Source organism: Equus asinus, chromosome 5 (assembly GCF_041296235.1).
Source record: "Equus asinus isolate D_3611 breed Donkey chromosome 5, EquAss-T2T_v2, whole genome shotgun sequence".
NCBI classification, from domain to species: Eukaryota; Metazoa; Chordata; class Mammalia; order Perissodactyla; family Equidae; genus Equus; species Equus asinus.
The window spans coordinates 80,216,942-80,238,272 of record NC_091794.1 but is presented as its reverse complement, the minus strand read 5'-3'; the positions used below and the strand labels follow the sequence as shown (position 1 = coordinate 80,238,272).

Sequence of the window (21,331 nt, the reverse complement as noted above, 5' to 3'; positions counted from 1 at the left end):
TTTCAAGTCCTTGTTTTATTCCTTTAAATATGAAATTCTGTATGAAGTGTGTGTAAATATGTTCTTTGTTGTATCTGCTGACAATCCCTCTTGTATATTGTTTGCACATGTGTTTGGTAATTTGGGATTGTGAGCTCATCTTCAGTGAGGCTTTCCTATGGGAAGTCCTTGTGGCCTAAGTTATGGTAGTGTTCCCATGGAAGGATAAACTTTGCATCTTCATAACACCTCAGAGGTAACATTGACCTGAAATCAATTTAAATGTTGGTTGTAGGTTTCTACGTCATGTAGTTCAAATTTTTGACTCAAAAGTAGGGCAAGAGGTAGGCACAGGATTTCAAAGTCTCAAGAGAAAATTTTTTTAACTCAAACCCCAGACACCTTGTCATTTCTCTGTGATGATGGATATATTTTTAGTTCTGTCTAGATAGGCAGCAAAACTGAAGCCCCTAGCAATTATCTAATTCAATAATCCACCCCAACCTATACTTCCATAATGTCACCTCAAGTACTTACCTCTCTTTTTTTTTTTGCATCTGGAGATTTCCTTTCCATGTTCCTTGGTGTGGCTGTACCACAACTTACCGAAATCCTTACTTATAAGCATTTAGTTTGTTTTCAATTATTTTACTCTAATAAACAATATTGCAATGACATTCCCACAGGTATTGAGTATTGTGGGTATTGTTTAGGACACAGTAGAGTTTAGATCACTAATTTAACATAAATATTTCAGGTTGAGTTAGATGTTTTTCCAGTAGCATTCAGCAATACAGGGAAGTCAAATAGTTGGAATCCATCAGGTAGGGTTTTTCCCCCAAGAAAGTGCAAGAAAAAGATGTTATGACAAGAGAGTTTGGAACAAGGGTAAGAAAGTTACTGAAATTATAAATCAGAGAGTCTGAAGTGGGTAAGAAGGGAAAGAAAGGCAGCAGGACAATAAGAGTTGATAGAGAGGAAGAAGTAAAGAGTCAATAGGTTGGAGGTCCCGGGAAAGGAGGAGCCAATGAGTGATTACACTGTAAGGATAGGAAGTAGTGGTCAGAGAATAGAATGTACGAATAAGTGATTTCAGAAGTGTGACAATTCTTGAGTAATGGAAAAAACAGATATGGGCATAGGCAGCTGAAGTAGAATGTAGGTGGTGGACTTTAGAGATAGCAAAATCAAGGAAAGGAGAGGCCTAAGCATTGTATGAGGTCATCGCCATGAACACTGAAGTCACTCAGGATGATGGACTCAAGACTCAGACTTTGTGACAAGTGTCAAAGTTTTCGCAGAACAAGAGTATCCCGGAGACCTGAAGGTGACAGTGCCAGGGAAATGGTGGTGGGTAGCACAAGCTTCTAAGGAGAAAGAGATTTTTCTAATAGGAAGAGAGGAACAATGATTTGAAAGGAATCATAAGGAACAAGGAGAATACACCACATCCCCATCCTGAGGTACAGTTTGAGAGAATGAGCAGTCTCTACTTGAGACATATACGAGAGCAGCAGTGTCCTCAAGGGAAATGCAAGTTACAGTTAAAGCTAGGAGATGCAAGGAACAGTCAAGAAACAGTCTAAGGAAATAGGGGAGTTTTCTCATCGTGTAGCTGGATTTCCAGAGAGTTCAACTGAAAGTTTTGTGAATTATGGGAGGAAATGGGTGTTGGGTCAAGGGAGAAAAGCTCGGAGTAGCATGGTATTAAGAGTACACAAAAGAATAGGAGACCAAAGGCGCTTTTGATTTGGGTGTGATCAAAGAAACCAGGAATGTTAAGCACAAGAGAGGGGCGGAGCAAAATGGCGGGGTGAGCAGGAATGTTAAGCACAGAGAACTGCTACATCAGACAAAGGAAAGGGGGAGGGTGCAGTAGCCTCCTAAATCATCTGACATGGAGTATCTCAGGTATGGAGCAAGAAAGTCCAAATCTAGTTGTCAGGTACTCAGGTGTAGGCAGCCATCCTATTGGCTTTGGCCCTATGTTTCTGGTTCCAGTTAAGGGTCAGGCAACAAACTAAGGGACCACAGGGACCAAGAGGAATGCCATACTGTAAAGTTCTTCTCTGAAACACCCCTACAAGATCACGTCCAAAAGCACAGAAGGGGGTCATGCTGACTGTCAGTGCTCTGTGCCATTTTGTGCTCCCTCCTACATACCCTCTGCTCTCTCTGACTTTTGGCCGAAGTTCTAGTCCCACCTGCTTTGTCACCCACTGCCTGCCTATATAGTTCCCTCTCTGACTTTCAAGGTCCTCATTGGTAAAATAGACACAATATCAATTCTCTGATCACTCATATTGATGGAGTGATATAAATAATGTGAAAGGGCTTTGAAAAATGTAGTCAGATAAATAGATAGGTGCACTGACTTCTCCCCACTTTGCCCGTTCCTGCTTCAAATTCATTCTCCTAGATCCCAACCCTTAATTCCCTAACTCTATCCTAGCCCTTTGACCAATCTGTGCTACCGAGGGGCAAAACTACATGTTATCCTAAGGAACAGGGACTAATATTACAGCCCAATTTCTTCTCTCTACTATTCCCCATGATCACTCTTAAGCCTAGAAACTGGGACCACTTCCCTGATTGGTCTAGCCCCACAGAGAGAGGTATGTACGTTTCATAATGGGCATTCAGTCATGGGATGATGTGAAGTCTAGCTTGTGAGATAACTGCTGGAGCAGGTCTGGATTTATGCTCAGTTACTCATTTTGACAAGATGAGTAACTAGAGAAAAGCCATTTGAAAAATGAGAAGAAAACTACCTCTCATTTCCCCATCTCAACCCCATCCTCCACCTCCTCCTCCTGTTCCTTCATGCTCTTGTTCTCCAACCCACCTTCCTGCCCTGTCTCCTCACTCTTTTGGCTCTCAGCCTACTCCCCAGCGCCCACCTTCTTCAGCTTCCCGCCCTGCCCATTTGCTTTCTTTGATTAAAGTAACCCCTTCCTATCGCCTTGCCTTCACAATTTCCCCTTCCCCGCCGAGCCCTTCTTCTATTCCTTCCAGACCATCCAGTCGCCGCCCTGTTCGTCTGCCTCTCCTTTCCTGTAATGCCTCTATTTTTGCTCCTACCCCTCCTCCTAACCCTTCTTTATAGTCCCTTGGACTCTAGTCCTCACCAATACTCCAGCAACCCTCAATCAGAACCTTTAACCAGGTGATCCACAAACCTCATCCTGTAGAGATGATTTCTCTACTAGTGGGTCAGTCCTGGTGAAGTTCAGAGTTTCCAGGACTGTGGATTCCCGGTAGCCTGACCTGGTGGACACAGGAAGTTCAAGATGATGGCCAATGAACATTCAGCTTTGAGGGTAAGCTTGGTTACTTACAGGATCCTTTATCCAAGATGGTGTTTTTGGAGATGGCCAGATGCTGGTTATACCACTATTTGTATTTTGCCCTCATCCTCATCTTAGCAATCTTCTTCAGATGCCAGAGACACCTTTAACAAATTCCTTTCTCGAGAGAGTCTGTTCCTTTCCTCTCCTGCCTGATCAGCCAGGCCGCATAAGCCTCTACATTTGTAATTGGCTTCTCCATGGAACTTTGTCTGTGACCACAGAATAAACAGCAAGACCAGTGACAGAGAAGCTAGAGAAGAGTGAGGACTGGAAAGCATCTAATCTGATCTCTAGGAGGGTAATCCTATTGATCTATCCTGGGTTAAAGTGAGTGTAAGAATGGGTGACCCCTGAGAACTTACACACAGGGCACAAGGACCCCAGTACAGATAGATGAGGACTCAAGGTTTTTTGGTCTGGTTCCTCCAAGACTCCATTTTTCTGCATCCTAGGATTCTAGAACCTTGCCATCTTGCCTTGAGAAATGTCTTCTGCAAGAAGAGAGAGGGGGACTTCCATTGTGTTCTCATCAAAGCTCTGATGCTGTCTATACACCAGAATGTGGCTGGTAGCAGAGACTAGAAGGGAAGGACACATCCAGATCCTACCTGATGCTATCACCAAAAGAACAGATGATATATATTTTTTAAAGTGCTCTCTTCAAACTGATATATAGATTCAATGCAATCTCAATCAAAATCCTAACATATATTTTGGGAGAATCTGTCAAGCTGATTATAATTCGTATGGAAAGGGAATGGGCCAAGAATAGCCAAGACTCTCTTAAGAACTGGTACGAACAATTTCTGTACCAGATATCTGGACTTATTACAAAAATTGTAGTAATTAAGATAGTGTATTACTGGTGTAAGCATAGACAAACAGACAAATGGCATAGAAGAGAGTCCGGAAACAGACTCATACATATGTGGACACTTGCTTTAAAACAAAAGTAGCATAGCAAAACAGCGAGGTTAGGACTATCTTTCCAATAAGGTGATTCTGGATCAACTGAATACTCATATGAAAACAAAGTAAGCTAGACTCCTACCTCATACTACACTCGAAAACCAATTTCAAGAACATAGATCTAAATGTCACAGGGTGGAAACAATAAATCTTCTATGTTTGCTCTGGTCATGCATGGTTATTGAGCACTTGGGATGTGTATTAAGTGTAAAATTCACGTGAGATTTTAAACAGTATGAAAAACAATGATAATAATGATTATATAATAATGATTATAAAAAAATGATAATAATTTGGATATATTGGGTTAAATAAACATTTACCTTTTTTAATTTTAAATTACATATGTGGCTTACCTCATATTATTATTGGGCAGCACTGATCAGGAAGGTAACATAAGAAAATATCTTCACATAAAATTAGGAAAAAATGTCTTAAGTGGCATCTAGAAAGCAGTAACCATAAAGGGAAAGACAGATAAATTTGACCACATTTAAATTTTAAAAGATACTATTAAACGTCTTGTAAGTTATTAAAAAGACACTAGTAAGAGACTAAAAAGGCAAGCCATACAGTGAGGAAATAAATTTGCAACACATACAATTCCAAAAGGGCTTATATCAATAATATACAAAGAGTGCCAACAAATTAATAAAGAAAAGACTAACAATCCAAGAGAAAATAGGAAAAGATTTGGAATGGGCATGTCACAAAAAAAGCTATCCAAATGACAAATAAACATACCAAAAAAAGTTGGTTAACCTCACTAGTCAATAGGAAAATGCAAATTAAAACCATAATGAGATGCCACTACATACCCACCAGAATGGCTATAATTAAAAAGACTGACAGTGTCAAGTGTTGGCAAGAATGTGGAGCAACAGGAACCCCAGTGGTGGAGTAAATCAGTTCCACCATTTTGGAAAACAGCTTGGTATCATTTACTAAAACTGAACCAAAAGCATTCCTTCTAATCCAGCAATTCCACTCCTAAGTATACATCCAACTAAATATTTGCACATGTGCACTGAGTCATTTATAAAAATATTCATTCATCCACTCCTAAGTATACATCCAACTAAATATTTGCACATGTGCACTGAGTCATTTATAAAAATATTCATTCAACATTATTTGTGAGAGTCTTTACTGAAACAACCCAAGGTACATCAGCGCTAGAATGAACAAATAAATTGCAGTACAGCTGCAAAAGTGAACACTACACAGTAATGAAAAGTCATGAAACCACATCTATATGCAACAGCATAGATGAATTTCACAAACATCATGTTGAGCAAAAGAAGCCAAACACAAAAGCATGCAGTACTGTATGATTCCATTTATATAAAGTGGGAAAAAAGCTACAGAAACCTATGGTGTTAGAATTTAGGATAGTGGTTACCTTTGAGGAGAAAGAAGAAGACCGTGTTTGGGAAGGGGCATGAGAGAGGTTTCTGGGGTGCTGTCAATGTTCTACTTCTTGGCTTCTTTGATGGTTACAAATGTGTATTTTCGGTAAAGTACACAGTGTCAGCTATACATTTCAGAAGAAATGACTTTTCTCTGCATGTGTGATGATTCACAATAAAAAGATTTTTTTTAATTTTGTTTTTTAAATGTGAATGCTTATCAAGAATCCCTAACTTGGAAGTGTGAGTTCTGACAAGTTGCGGTGCCAGGAGGGAGGTGCAAGGATCTCCCATCAAGAACCCAACAGTCTCCCCTTTGACCTTCCCTCCCCATCTGCCAAATGTAGACAGAGGATCAGGCGGCTTTTCTCTTTTACTCATTAACATGGTGAATTATATTTTCAAATATTAAACCAACTTTTCATCTCTTTGACAAACCTCACTTGATCTTGATATATTACTCTTTTTATATATTGCTGGATATTATTTTCTAATAATTAGTTAAGGATTTTTGCATTTATGTTTATGAGGAATTATTTCTTTAGTTCTGTTTTTTGCAGTAATTTGGTTTTGGTACCAATGTAATGCTGACCTCATAAAATGAGCTGGGAAATGTTCTCTCCACTTCTGTTTTCTGAAAGGGTTTGCATACTATTGGTATTTTCTTCATTATGCGTTTGACAGATTAATCAGAAAGGCCATCTGGGCCCAGAGGATTATATTCAGGGAAGTTTTTCAATTACAAATTCAATTTTTTAAATAGATACAAAGCTACACAGATTTTCTCTCTTTTTTGGTCAGTTCTGGAAATTTATATCTTCACAGGAGTTATCCATTTTATCTAAGTTGTCAAATTTTTGACAAATTCTTTATAATATTTCCTTATTGCCCGTTTAATGTCTGTAGGGTGTGTAGTGATGTCCCACTTTCACTTACAATATTGGTCAGTTATATCTTCTCTTTTCTTTCCTTTTTTTCTTGATAAGTCTAGCTGTAAGTTTACAATATTTCAAAAGACCAGCTTTTTATTTTATTGGTTTTATTGCTGCTTACATGTGTTCGATATCATTGATTTCCAGTCTTATTGTTATTATTTCCTTCTACTTATTATTTTTTATAAAATTTGCTCTTCTTTTTCTAGCTTCCTAAGGTAGAAGCCTAGTTCATCAATGTACATTGGTTCTTTTCTAATACTAGCATTTAAAGCTATGAATTTCCCTCTAAGCCTTGCCTTATATGCATCCTAAAAATCTTGATAGTTGTGTGTTCATTTTTTATTAGTTCAAAACATTTTCTAATTTATCATGATTTGCTTGGATTCATGACTGACTTATAAATGTGTTATTTAATTTTCAAATAATATAGATTTCCTAGCTATCTTTTGTAATTGCTTTCTAACTTAAATTCTGTTGTGGTCAGAGGACATACTATGCATGATTCAGTTCTTCTAAATTTACTGAGACATGTTTTCTGGCCTAACGAGTGGTCTATATTGGTTAGTGTTCTATGTGCACTTTTAAAGAATGCACATCTTGGGATTGATGGGTCAAGTGTACTATAAGGTCAATTAGGTCAAATTAGTTGACAGTGTTTTCAAGTCTTCTACATGCTTACTGATTTTCTGTTTATTTGCTTTACCAATTACTAAGATAGGAATGTTGAAGTCTCCAACTATAACTGTGAATTTGTCTATCCTTTCAGTTCTGTCGGTTTTTGCTTCATGTGTTTTAAAGTTCCATTATTAAATCTACACACATTTAGAATTATGTCTTCTTGGTGAATTGACCCTTTCATCATCATGAAATGTCTCTCATTATCCCTGATAACATGTCTTGTCCTGAAGTCTGCTTTGTCTGACATAAGTATAGCCACTCCAGCTTTCTTATTATTCCTGTTTGCTTGGTATATCTGTGTCTAGCTGTTATTTTTAATCTATGTGAGTCTTGATAGTTAAAGTAGGTTTATTGTAGATAGCATATAGTGAGGTCTTTTATCTAATTCAACAATCTCTGTTTTTTATTGGAGTAGTTTGCTTTCAATGTAAATTGTTAATATGGCTAGGTTTGAATCTAGTATCTTGCTATTTGATGTCTATTTGTGACATCTCTTTTTTGTTCCTTATTTCCTCTTTTCTTGACTTCTTTTGGATTAAGTCAGATTCTTAGTATTATTTTCATTATCTTCACTCATGTCTTATTAGCTATACTTCATTGTCTTATTTTTAGCAGTTTTTCTAAGGTTTACAATATGCATCTTTAGCTTATTCCAGCTTATACCTTAAATAATAACATAGCACTTTATATATAATGTAAGAATAGTACAATTGTATACTTCTATTTCCCTCTCTATTTTTGTGCTTTTATTGTTATACACTTTATTTCTGCATATTTCAAACTCCACAATACACTGCTATTATTTGTGCTTTAAACAATTATTTTTTAAGAAATTGGAAAATGAAAAAGAATTGTTTTATATGCATGCCCATGACATTTCTGGTTGTCTTCTATTCCTCTATGAATATTGTTGTTATTTTCCTTTGTTCTGAAGAACTTCCTTCAACATTTCTTATAGGGCAGGTCTTCTGGTAAGGAACTCTCACTGCTCTCGTTTCCCTAAAAAATTCATTATTATACCTTCATTCTTGTAGGATATTTTCACTGATTATAGAATTCTAGTCTGATTGAAAAAACTAGAGAAGGATAAGGTTTATAAGATAATAATATTAAAACTACAAACAGACCAACTCTATACAGTGCAAGACCAATTCTACGTGGTACAGAGTTAATATCTATTTGGGTAAGGAGACACATTTTCAGACACATATAGATTAATTCTTCTATATGTGTCTTTATAAACCTACTTTAACTATAAAGACACATACAGATTTATTCTTTCAACACTTTAATGAAGCTCCATTAGCTTCAAGTTTACATAGTTCTGATGAGAGGTCTGTGAATATCATATTTGTTACTTTGAACATAATCTCTTTTTTTCCCTTGATGTTTTTATCACTGATTTTCAGCAATTTTATGATGATTTGCTTTGGCATCAGTTTCTTTACATTCACATTGCTTGGGCTATACTGAACTTCTTGGATCTATGAATTTATAGTTTTCACCAAATTTGGAAATTATTTACCATTAATTTTTCAACTATTTTTATGTCCCTCCACTCCTCACTCTCTGAGACTCCAGCAAATTGTATGTTGGATACTTGCTTATCCACAGGTCACTGAGGCTCTTTTCATTTTTGTTGTCTTTTTCTCTCAGTGCTTCAATCTGGATGGTTTCTATTGAAATGTCTTCAAGTTCATTGACATTTTATTCTCCAGTGTCTAAAAGCTATTAATCCCATCAAGTGAAGTTTTTATTTCATATATTTTTTATCTCCAGAATTTCCTTTTAGTTCTTTTTTACATCTTCCATTTCTCTCATTATTTTCATGTTTTCCTTTAAATTCTTTAATAGATGAGTAATAGCCATTTTAAAGGCCTTAAAGTTAATTCCATAATCTTAGTTATTTTTGCTTCTGTTTCTATTCATTGATTTTTCTCCTGGCTATGGGTCACATTTTACTACTTCTTCAACTTCTGCATTTCTAATAGTTTTTATTTGATGCTGTTCATTGTGAATGTTTCATTGTTGAGTAATGAGTTTTGTTTTCTTGCTTTAAAAGGTGTTGGGAACTTTTCTATTAGGTAGTTTAGCTACTTATGGATCAATTTGATACTTTCAAAGCTTGTTTTTGACTTTTATAAGGATAAAGCTAGACTAAACTTACCCTAGAGTAACATTTTCTCTAAGGCTAGCTTAGTCCTATTACTAAGGTGTAAACTTTTGGGGGTCTCTACAAAATGCCTTCAACAAGAATTCTCTACTGTGTCTGGTCAGAACTCACTTTTATTTCAGTCCTGTACAAGTTCTGGGAATTGTTCAGCTCACACTTTCTCAAGATATTCTTTCAAATAGTTCCCCTCTCTTGCTATCAGCAAGAGACACGAGGGGATTCCAAGCACATTTCTGGTTTCTCTTCTCCTCCTTTCCCTTCTCTTTCCTTCCCTTCTCTTCTCTTTTCTTTCCTTCCCTTCCTTTCCCTTTCCTTCCCTTACATTCCCTTCCCTTCTCTTCTCTTTTCTCTTCTTTTTCCTCCTTTTCCTTTCCTTTCCCTTCCCTTCTCTTCCCTTCTCTTCTCGTTCTCCTCTTCTTTCTCCCCTTCTCTCTCTCTCTCTCTCTCTCTCTGTCCCTGTCTCCCTCTATGTCTCCTCAGCCAAGCACACTGCCATGTTCAACTTGGATTACCCCTCCCTGAATACTTCAGAAACTGTCTCCAAGCAGAAATTTGGGTCAACTGTAAGGCTCATCTCATTAGATTCCCTTCTCTCAAGGAATCACATTCCACTGCTGCTTGTTAGCTAATGTCTGGAAACATGCATTTTGTCTAGTTGTTTGCAGCAAGAGGGCAAGCCCAGTCCCAGTCACTCTATTGTGGCCAGAATTAAAAGTGTTGTTTTATTTTTTTACCCTATATTTTGCTTCCCCAATCTCCTTACCCAAACAGATATTAACTCTATAACATGTAGAATTGGTCTTGTACCATATAGAGTTGGTCTGTTTGTAACGTTAATTAATAGTATTATATAAACTCTAGCCTTTTCTAGTTTTTTCAATCAACATTGTTTTTAAGGTCTGTCCATATGGCGGTAGTGCTGTACATCGAGTTTGTGGTTCTAGCTGTTGCATAGTTGTCTCAGCAGCACACTAGAGGCATCTCCTTATTCATCAAGATCTTTTGCATGTTATGAAATAGTTTCAATTTTTACTTGCATAAAAGTTTCATGCATTCTTTGTTAGGTTAATTCCTAGATAATTCAGTTTATTGCTAACGTGAATGGTATTTTATTTTCTATTATATTTTCTAGTTGATTTCCCTGGTAGCTGGGTCACTGCATCTGATCTTAATTGAGAGATGACCCAAAGATTTCAAGAAAAGTCTGCAACCTCAGATACTAGATGAGAAGGACCAGGGCCATTACATTCTTCAGCTCTCTGGTATCTCTCAATACATATTATCTCAGAGTTTAGAAGCACACTGACAGCCTGGAATGACCCGAGGTAAGCAGAAGCTAGCCCTAGAGAGTGACCAAGCTGGGCTGAGCTGGGCTGAGCTGTGATATGTTCAGAGCCCATATCAGGGCACCTGGGAAATATAAGAATGAGGAGCTGGAGTGGAGAAAAGATGAAGCTACAGACATTCTGACTCCTCTTCCTTCTAAGCCATAGCCTAGCCCTAGCCCTGTGGAGAATGAGGGCTGATGGACCACTGGACCCAGGCTGAAGAAAGCTCACTTTGGCAAGGCAAAGATACAGTCTTGCTAGCTGTCCCAAAGCTAACAGTGTGGCTTCTTAGCAAAATGAAGGTTTGCTTTCTTCTTAGCCTTAGGAAGGTAGCGAAGACTTCAGGAGCCTGAGTCTTGATGGGAAAAGGGACCCAGGCATGGCTTACAATGACAAGGAACAAAGCTGCTTCTGTAGTTCAGCCAGGTATGATAAAATCTGTTTCATTTCTGAATGATATAAGGGTTATATAACGATGTAAGAAGAAGAAAATCACAGTGCCAACTGGTCAGACATCCAGTCAGACAGAAAACATTTATCAAACACTTACATCTGTACATATTGTACTGGTAATGCAGAGACAGATCAGATACATTTCTTGTTCTCAAGTAACTTATATATAAATAAATAAGTTTAGTGAAGTATTTTAGTATCTATAGATTTGGGATAGAGCATGACACAATGAAAAATTGGACTAGGGGCTATAGAGTCTAGAAAGTTTTGTGAAAGATTACATGTGAATTCATCATAAACAGTGGGTAGGTGATCCCCAGACAGACAACAGGGGAAAGAGCTTTCCAAGCGAAGGAGAAGGAGCTAAAACAAGGAGTCATGAAATCACCTGCTGGGCTCAGGAAACGGCAGACATGTCCGCACAGCTGACATGTTTAGCACTGTGTGCCCCAGACCTAAACACATCCTGGAACACACCATATCATGAATGAATGAATGAGTGAAGGAAGGAAGTACATAGTGGGGAGGAGCACAGGCTTTGGAGTCAGTGTTTACTGAAACCAGGGGTGGCTCCTTTCTTTATGCTAGGCCTACAATTGGTTCTTTTAAAATAAATATGATGTGGAGGCCTGCCTGATGGTGTAGTGGTTAAGTTCACACTCTCCACTTTGGCAGCCTGGGGTTCACAGGTTTGGATCCCAGGTGTGGACCTACGCACTGCTCATCATGCCATGCTGTGGTTGGCGTCCCAATACAAAATAGAGAAGGATTGCCACAGATGTTAGCTCAGCAACAACCTTCCTCAAATGAAAAGAGGAAGATTGGCAACAGATGTTTAGCTCAGGGCCAATCTTCCTCACACACACACAAAAATATGTGAAATATCTTTTCACAGAAACAGAAAGTAAGACAATGGTTGCCAGGTGCTGGAGGTTGTTGTTTAATGGGTATAAAAAAGTTCTGGAGATTGGTCTCACACAATGTGATTACACTTAACACTACTGAACTGTGTGCTTAAAAGTAGTTCAGATGGTAAATTTTATGTTATGTATATTTTACCACAATTAACAATTTTTAGTATAAACTATAAAGTCCCCAAGTTACTCAGATTAGGAAAAGCTTATTCTATCTATATTATCGCACGGGTGAGATCAGCCAGAACGTTATCTCAGATATGAAACTTCCACTGTTTTGCGAGATAGACACAAGAGGGTTTCAATTCCTGGCATCTGCTTTAAAGTGGGAGAGCTTTCTGACTCCTTCCAAAAGCTTTTTTAGGAAATGATTGGTCAAGGTGAGGTCCAATGATAAGTCCACTACCTCCTGCGTTTCCCACTGGACTGCGAGTCCTCTCCTGGCAGCTGAAGGGCGGTCCTAATAACCAGGCTTGGTGCTGACAAGGTGAGCGGAGCGCCGGAAAGGACGGCAAGAGAAATAAGATTCCGGGGAACGCTGTTGCCTGGAGACGGCGTGCCACACTGTTGCTCGGAGATGGCCGCAGACCCTGCACTGGGCGAGCGTCCAGAAGGAGCGGGACCCGACCCAGCAGGGCCGAGGCCATGGCCGGACACCAAAAGGAGAAGGTGGTCCCAGATGAAGTCCATCAGAACCAGATCTTGAGGGAATTGTACCTCAAAGAGCTACGAACCCAGAAGCTCTACACACAGTATCACGTGAATCCCCTCCGCAAAGGTGAGCGGCTCTGCCGAGTGGAGGAAGGGTAGAGAGGGGGCGCGGCCCTGGGGGGAGGAGCCCTCGGGGCGCGGCGCGGAGCGCAGTGGGAGACCTGACCTGGGCTCCATTCCTAGATTTCAGGAATTATGACTTTTGCGGTGGGGGGCGGGTCTCGCCCCACATCACATCAAATATATTACATATATTAAATGCACCCACACTGCGATTAAATATTTTTGTTGCAAGAAAACCGAAAGAGTTTTTATAATTTTGCTTTTAAAACAGTTACATTTTTCAGGGTTTTATGTTTCACTTTGTTTTGCTTGTGTTTCGTTTGTTTTTAGCAAATAAGAAGGGTTTTTTTAAGGCTTCCGTACTGTCTTAGGCCTTCGGACAGGTGAGGGCTTGTAGTAGACCCCGGCCCACGGTGCCCCCTGATGAAACGACCCTACCCTCCCTTCTCCTCACTGTGCGCATTCCTTCGGCGGTTTCTTGTGGTCCTGGAACATCGGCTCCCCTTGAAGGCCACTGAGTCTCAAATGGAGCCCCAGACCCATGCGCCCAACTGCCTCCCGGCTACATTCCCCTGGACAACCCATAGGTTGCTCAGAAGTTTTTCACTGGTCGGAGTTTGAGATAAAAATCCCTGGAGACCACTGGTCCCTTCTGGCCTCTGCTCATTTCCTACTACTCTGCACCTCGCTCACTCCGCTTGAGTTACTCTGGCCTCCGCGAAGTCACCAAGCTCACTCTCGGCTTCCTTCCACACATCCTCACTTGGCGTGTTCCCTGACTTTATTCAGGCCTCTGCTCCAATGTCTCTCCTCACAGACATCAGCCACACTCCCGCCCCACCATTAACTCTCTACCCACGTAACCTGCTTTATTGTTCTGCATCTCACTTACATTTCCCTGATATTATATATTTGTTTATTGTCTCTCACCAGAAATAGAGTGGAAGCTCAGGGTGTACGAGAACCTTCTCTGTTTACAGCCCTATCTCCACTGCATTCGAAATTACAAGCAGAATGGATGTTTGTGGATTCTGCACCTCTGTTATCACATGGCCTCCTGGGTATATATCCATTATCTGCTTAACCTTCTTTGGCTGCCTGGGATGTCTGCATCCCTGTAGACAAGCACTGTCCAAGAGAATGTTTTGTGATGGTGAAAATGTTCTTCTGTGTCTGTTCGGCCCCAAATGGTAGCCATTAGCCACACATGGCTATTGAGCACTTGAAATGTGGCTAGTGTGACCAAGGGATGGATTTTTAATTGTATTTAATTTTAATTATTCAAATTTAAGTGGCCACGTGTGGCTGGCGGCCACTGTGCTGGACAGTGACACTCTAGATTGTGAGGTCCTTGAGGGCCTCATTGCCTAGTGCCCAGCACGGTACCTGACATGTGACAGACACGCAGAAGATGCTAAATGGATATCTGGCCTAAGGTGGATCTTAGAGAGGGCAGGGAGTTACTGTTTTAATGTGAACCTGCAATGCTGTTTTTCTCTAGTGCACACAATTGCCAGAAAGCCCATGTCGTGGCACGATAACCTGGAGGAGCCTGCAGATGGTAAGTCCTGGGGTTCGAGACTGCCGTTGAGATAGAGCACAGACAGGCAGCTGGCTGGAGAGAGCTCTCAGGGTGGTGTTACCTTGGGACAAGTATCAGTCAGTCCTCTGCTTGGATGATCTGAAAACTGGAGTCATTCTCACCAAGCTCACAAGAGGCTGACATATTCAACAATACTTCTGGTTTATTAACTGTCAAGCCAACAAAAATGTTTCTAATGGTCTTAACACCACACTGTATTCATTCATCAAACTTTTAGCTGTTACAATCACACATTTGGGAGTCATACTGAGTTCAAATCGTGGTTCTACGGCTCACGAACTATGTGAAGTTGGGCAAGTTTTTTAACCTCTCTAAACTTATCTCTTGGGGTCATTGTGAGGATTAAGCAGACTAATGCAAGTGCTTTGAACAGTATCTAGTACATGGTGATCAGTAAATGTTAGTTATTATTATTATTTTCATTAGTACTATGTGATAGTCCCTATCATGGGCTAGTGGGCAGGGATCTCAGTGAAGGAGACAGACAAGCAAATAGAGACTAAGATTGGGATGGCAACAGCATAGGCAACAGGTGACCAAGTCAGACAGTGGAGTTCTGGGAAGTCTTCTTGGAGGAGGTGATAACAGGGTGAGGTAGAGTATGTCAGGTGTAGAAGACTGAGAAAGGACATTCCAAGTTATGTGGAAAGGCACAGAAATGAGAGACACCACCGTGGCCCCAGAACTGCGAGTCATTTGGTGTGGCTGCAGTATGCAGGTGGATGGGGCCACGTTGGGGACTGAGGGAATAGAGATGTTTGATGGAAAATCTAATCCTTCCTGGGAAGCCGCTGCCCTTCTCCTCTGCCTTCCTAGAGTAGAATTTGATAGAGTGAGCACGTAGGACATATGGGAGGACGGGTGTGCAGTGTGGGGCAGGGGGCGGGGGGAGGATCTTATAGCCCAGTGGAGACAGACAGACGAGGGAATAGACCCAGAGAGAGCGTAACCAAAGAGGTCCGACCATCATCTGTAGTGAAGTGACCTGCCCAGCTAGAGTAAAGGATGCGAGTTGGGACCTGGTAACTGCTACCGCTAAAGAAAACAACAGGTGGTGAAGGGCTTGAAAGCTGAACAGAAGTTCACCACCCGGGGCCTTGTCTCAGGGGTGAGCTTGGCCCCATGCCAGGCCCTTTATTCACATTCCTTCCTTGCATTCTCAGTCATCTTGCTGATCTAGATGATTTCCTCCCATTTTACAGATGAGCAAAGCGAGGCCCAGAGAAGTTAAACCATCCAGCAAGCTAGTAGTGGAAGGGTCAGGAATGTCGGATGACAAAGCCTGGGTTCTTCCCATTGTCAGACTGCCTCTCTCAGATTAAGACTTGACAGGGTAGAAATTGAAAATGAAATTTTTTTTAAGTCCTTAAGCTGTTGGAGTTACAAATATGCCTGGTGTTGGCAGCCATACTTATTTCAGTGCAGAAGGATCTGACCTCACTGCTTATTGCCCTCCTCACTCTCTGCTGCAGCTGCTTTGGCCAAACCTGCTCATGCCTCAGGGCCTTTGTTCTCCCTGCCTGCCTGCGGCGTGCTTTTCCTCTGCCTCTTCCTCAGGGCTGGCTCCTGCTTGGCATCCAGAGAGGCCTCCCTTCGCTGTCCTTTCTCAAGTAGCCACCTTGCCTCCGCATGCCCCTTTGCCTACTCCCTTCTTCACAGCTGGCATCGCTGTCTGCCGCATCGGGTTTGTTTGTGTCCTTGTATATTGTGTCCCGTCCCCCCACCTAGACCACGAGCTCCAGGAGAGCAGGAACCATGTCTGTCTCAGTCTGCTCTGTCTCCAGGACCCACAGATGTTTGTGCTCAACAAATATTTGTTGAAAGAGGAGTGGAGGAACGAGACACCTGTGTCACGAGGCCTAGGCAAGCCTCTGAGGCAGGTGCTCCGCCTCTAGGGAAGGACGTGGCCAGAGCAAAGGGCACAGGACCACCTGCAAAGACTGACTCCGTGACTCACGCCTCCTCTCCCAGCCAGGTTTCTGAATCTTATTCACCACGCTGCCCAGGGACCAAGGAAGAAATACACGGAGACACAAACTGAGAGCCAAGAAATTGGATGGGACTCAGAGCCCTTGGTAAGTGTGGCTTCTTGCCTGAGGAAGCGCAGAGGCAAGGCAGGTGGTGGCCAAGAGAACAGAGTATGGAGCCAGGCTGCCTGGCTGTGAACTCTGGTTACCACTTATTAGCTGTGTGACCTTGGGTAAGTTGCTAAGCTCTTTCGTGACTCAGTTTCCCCATTGTAAAATGGAGACATTACACTACTTACAAGGATTAATTGAAGGAATATTTGTAAGGGGCTGAGAAGAGGGCCTGGCACGTGGTAAATACTGTGTGAGTGTTGATTAAACAAAGGTTGCTGACGGCAGACTGCCTGTTTGCTCCACCTGTTATTAGTAGGGTGGTCTTGGGCTGTCACCTAACATCTCTGAGTTCTGTCCCCTTATCTGTAAAGTGGGAATGTGAGCAGCAGTGCTCCACTTGACTCGAAGGGCACCCCAAGCTGCAAGGAGTCTGTGAAATGTGGTCTTTAGCTCATTGTCACCCTAAATGCTGCAGGGCTTCTGTCACTAAGGAAGAAATGTAGAATTTCAAATAGACAACTTGAACTTCCTGTTGCCCTTGTCTTAACTCTGATTATGTCCAGCATCACATAGAAGGTTTTCATTTTGAGGTAGTCCAATGTGCCAATCTTTCCATTATGATTTTGTGCCTTGCTTGTGAAAACCTTCAGCATCCAGAGTTACAAAATGACTAACTTTTCTTCTATATTTTCCCCTAAGTTGTTGTGTTTCTTAACACTTGGCTTTTAGTCCATCTGTATATTTTGTGCATGATGGGAAGTTGGAGACACTGTTCTTCAACTGTGTCGGAACTTCCTTCATCACCTCAAAGGCACCAAGGTCTTGCACACCCTGTAGCTTTATGTTTACTGCTTCTGCAGCCCACCTCCTGACCGCCCCCATACTCCTTTGAGACAGCTCAGGAGTCACTTCTTCCATAAAGTCCCATTAAGGAATGTCTCTCCCCACCCTCCCCACCAGGCAGAGTTGGGCACTTCCCCCTTGTGCTTCTCTAGCATCGTGCGCCGCCTCCTGCTGCTGCAACATTCAACTCAATTCAGTGTATCAGTGTAACATGGTGACTCTGGCACCAAACAGCCCGAGTTCAGATCCCAGCTCCACCACTTTGACCTGAACCTCTCAACCTCCATTTATCCACCTTAAAATGGGGAGGATAATATCGACACTTGAAGGTTTCTTGTGAAGATTAACTGAGACAATGTATATAAACTACTTAGGACAATACCTGGCACATAATAAGTGCTCCATAAACACGGCTACTATGATGCCAATGAGGAAGAATGGAAAGGAGGGCACATGGCCCAACCAAGGACCAGTCAGATGCTTCTCCTGACAGCTTGGCTTGATCTCCGTTGTCTTCACCTACGAATTGTCTAGTGTGCTCCCTTCCCAAGAACTCCCCATACCCTGTAGTTCTCCTATTTCTAGGCGCCTGGCCTTCTCACCATTTGTACAACTCTAGTCTGGGGCGCGTGGCTCTGCCACAGGGCTCCTGCACAGAGATCGGAATAAACGGCTCAGTAAGTCAGGTTTTACCAGTAAGGAGGAGCGCAAATAGCTGCTCGTTTGCAACAGCTCCTCTTCAGATATGGGACATGGCCTTGGCGAGAGGAGACTATAGGAGACAGGGTGAGGATTCCAGCAGGAGCCCCCACCGCTTACACAAGGAGGACTGAGCCCAGGAGGGAGAGGCACAGTTAGACAGCTGGGAAAGAGATAAAGGCTCCAAAGGGAAAATGAGGAGGATGAGGGGAGGCAGGGTTTAACTTATAGTGAATAAGGGAAGGGAGAGGAGCGTTGTGAAGGAAGGAAACTTACCCGAAGTTAAAAATCATCCAAGTTAGATAATTAAGCAACTTAGAAAAATATTACAAAGCACAAGGAAGTTAACTCACTATTCTTCATTTTCTTAAAGAGTAAAGGCCTGGCGCCCACAGGTACAAAGTGAGTATGGAAGTGTTGCATCTTTGACCAGTACATCTTATGGCAGTGTCACCACACCGTTACAGGAGGGACAAGTATGGCTTCCCTGGCCAGCCCTGCCCCGCTCGGACCTTCCTGCGCCTTGCAGATAACCGACTGCATCTGCTCCCAGATCAGTCATCACGGAGTTGCAAAGGGTCTGCAAATATGTCCAGCCTGTTCATTATAAATCTGGGGACAATGCCATCAGATGGCACTGGTGGCATAGTAAGAAAGCATACCCAAAAACGTTAGATCCACGTGTTATGCAATCATAAAAGGTAATTAAGCTGGAGTTTCAGAGTGATGCGGTTAGGGGCAGAAGAGGCTTGATCAACCCCAACTTCACTTAGGGCTCCCTGCTGCGTAGTAAGACTTTACTCCAGACAGGCAGAGATCCCCCAACCCCATACTGAGACACTCAATAGATCCCTCTCAGTCTCTGGTCTCCTAGTAACATTTGATAAAAATGTATCCTTTAAGTTGATTTCATGGTGTAGCTTCTATAAGATTTATGTGTCAGAGTGCTCACTCTTACTCCCTTCTCTGTGTAACTACTTCGACAACGTTCGTTCTTTCATTCAGCCAAGATGTAGAGTCCCTAGTGTGTGCTGGATACTGTTGTAGGTGCTGGGGATAAGCAGCGACTGAAACAGACACAGCAGCTGCCCTCATGGAGCTTACATTCCAGTGTGGGAAAGAGTCCTTGGGCAGGGCCTCCAATTTAGGCAGTGGGAAAGGGAAGGCCAGCAACTTTGCAGAGGCTGTTCTCATTCAATCCTGCAACTCTTCTGATGTAAACGTTGTCATCTCCATTTCACAAACAGGGTTGAGCAAGGAAGAGCACCAGAGGCCACACATCAGGAGACTGGGGCCTGATTCGAGCCCAGATCCATCCAACTTCAAACCCAGGTCATCCCCTCTTCCCCACAGGCTTCTGACGCCTGTATTCTCCTCTTTAGGTCAACCCAGAGCGCAATGACCGCAGGCTGAACCACTTCAGGGTCTACAATGACATCACTCTGTACAAGGCGAAAATGTGGAGCTTAGGGGAAGATGATCGCCACAAGTAGTGTTCCAGCAGTGGCGTCAGTCCCTGTCTTTAATGCCCAAAGTGTGTGCTGCCCAGAGAAATAAAGACTACTTTAAAGCATAGGTCCAACTTTTCCTATCCTGAGTCTCACATTTCTTTCCGCCCTAGTCCACTGGTTCAAATCCTTAATCATAAACTACGGGGAGAATTCCAGTTAAAGATGCGAAACCAAGTGCATACAATATCTCCTCTGCCGTCTCAGACCCAATAAAAGATAATAAAGGGATAAAAAAAAAAAAGGTATGAGCCCACAACGGAGAGAAACATTAAAAACCAAGAAAACCAAAGACATAGTTAGAGGATGGAAAGCTGATGTAAGAGGGGGGAGGAAACACAAAAGGCAAGTGGAATGGGACACCTCTGAGCATAGAGCCTGTGCCTCCTGGGACTATGGAGAGAGGTTCAGGACTCTGAGACAGAGTGGGGTGTGACGCAGGGCTGAAAATGGACATTGGTATGGAGTTTACAGGAAGTCCCACCGCACACACATCAGCAGCCAGACACTGGAGGTTTATTCTTGGAGAAATGGGAAAAGCCCAGGGCTCAGGGACACTAAGTGAAACATGGGGTAGGAGTGAGGTGTGAGGCTGAAAACAATCAATGAAAATCTGCAAAAGGAAAGTTGGACCGCTAGCCCACATATATTGCATTTTTACCCTGGATTTGAAGCTGGAGTGTTCCTCTCTGGAAAAGCAAAATGGCTCTAAAGAAAAGACCGCCCCCAGAGTACCATTTGAAGGTTCTATAAAGAAAGAGCCAGGGAACTTCCAGGCTGGTGAATACATGGAGGTGCTGGGAGAGGGTGTACCCAGGCGGGGTATAGAAGCTCCGCGCACCATCCCTCCCATGACTTGCTCTTTGGTGTCTCTTCCATCTGGCTGTTCGTGAGTTATGCCTGAAAGGGTGAAGCCATATATTGCTGAGACCACTCCTGGTTTTTGGGAACCCCCCATCGAATGGAAGCCTGCAAACTGGAGTGGACTCGCCCTGGGAGACATTTTCATACAATACGATGGACTAGACTAATTATTATTGATGATGTCAGAATCTAGAAATGTGCCAGTATCTCTTTAACTATTAGAATCCTTTTGCTATGAGAGATCCGTGGTCAAAGACCAGGCAGGGGGGGACCTGTGATATCATAGATATTTGGCCTCTGTCCCCAGTTCCTGACACAGAGCTCCCAAATCCCCTGTAATTTCCTTAGTGATACCCGTGATAGGAGCGCCTTTTGTTCTAATGAGGCGACTCTTGGCAGCCTCTAGATAGATTCAGGACATGGGCTGCTCGCCAGAAAGACCAAGCCTCAATCAGAAACTTGGAACTTTCCACTCCACCGTCCAATCTCTGGGGAAGGTAGAGGGGCTGGAGATTGAGTTAATCACCAATGGCCAATGGTTTATCAATCACACTACATAGTGAAACCTCCATAAAAACCCCTAAACTACAGGGTTTGGAAAACTTCCAAGTTAGTGAACACATCAAGGTGCCGGGAGGAGGGCATGCGTGGAGAGGGCGTGGAAGCTCGGTGTGCGCTCCCCCCACCTTCATTTTATGGTCCTGCACTACTGTGCATAGCAAGGACTCCCTCATAGACTTTTTTTAGATGACTTGAGGAGAAAGTAACAGC

General features: G+C 42.3%; 1 protein-coding gene across 1 annotated transcript; it reads left to right on the top strand.

The window, feature by feature from the left end:
- Positions 1–12,629: 12,629 nt before the first annotated feature.
- On the top strand, positions 12,630–19,770 carry CFAP144 (cilia and flagella associated protein 144). The gene is made up of 4 exons (XM_014867353.3): positions 12,630–12,966; positions 14,464–14,523; positions 16,537–16,640; positions 19,571–19,770. The coding sequence occupies exons 1-4, from the start codon at positions 12,834–12,836 to the stop codon at positions 19,679–19,681; spliced, it is 408 nt and encodes a 135-aa protein (XP_014722839.1). The 5' UTR covers positions 12,630–12,833; the 3' UTR covers positions 19,682–19,770.
- The last annotated feature ends 1,561 nt before the right edge of the window (positions 19,771–21,331 follow it).

What these genes read in the sequence shown, in the direction of transcription:
- CFAP144 (XM_014867353.3), top strand. Translation starts at nt 12,834, where the DNA reads ATGGCCGGACACCAAAAGGAGAAGGTGGTCCCAGATGAAGTCCATCAG. An exon ending in CGTGAATCCCCTCCGCAAAG is followed by an intron (nt 12,967 to 14,463) that starts GTGAGCGGCTCT and finishes GTTTTTCTCTAG; the next exon opens with TGCACACAATTGCCAGAAAG. An exon ending in GATGGGACTCAGAGCCCTTG is followed by an intron (nt 16,641 to 19,570) that starts GTAAGTGTGGCT and finishes TCTCCTCTTTAG; the next exon opens with GTCAACCCAGAGCGCAATGA.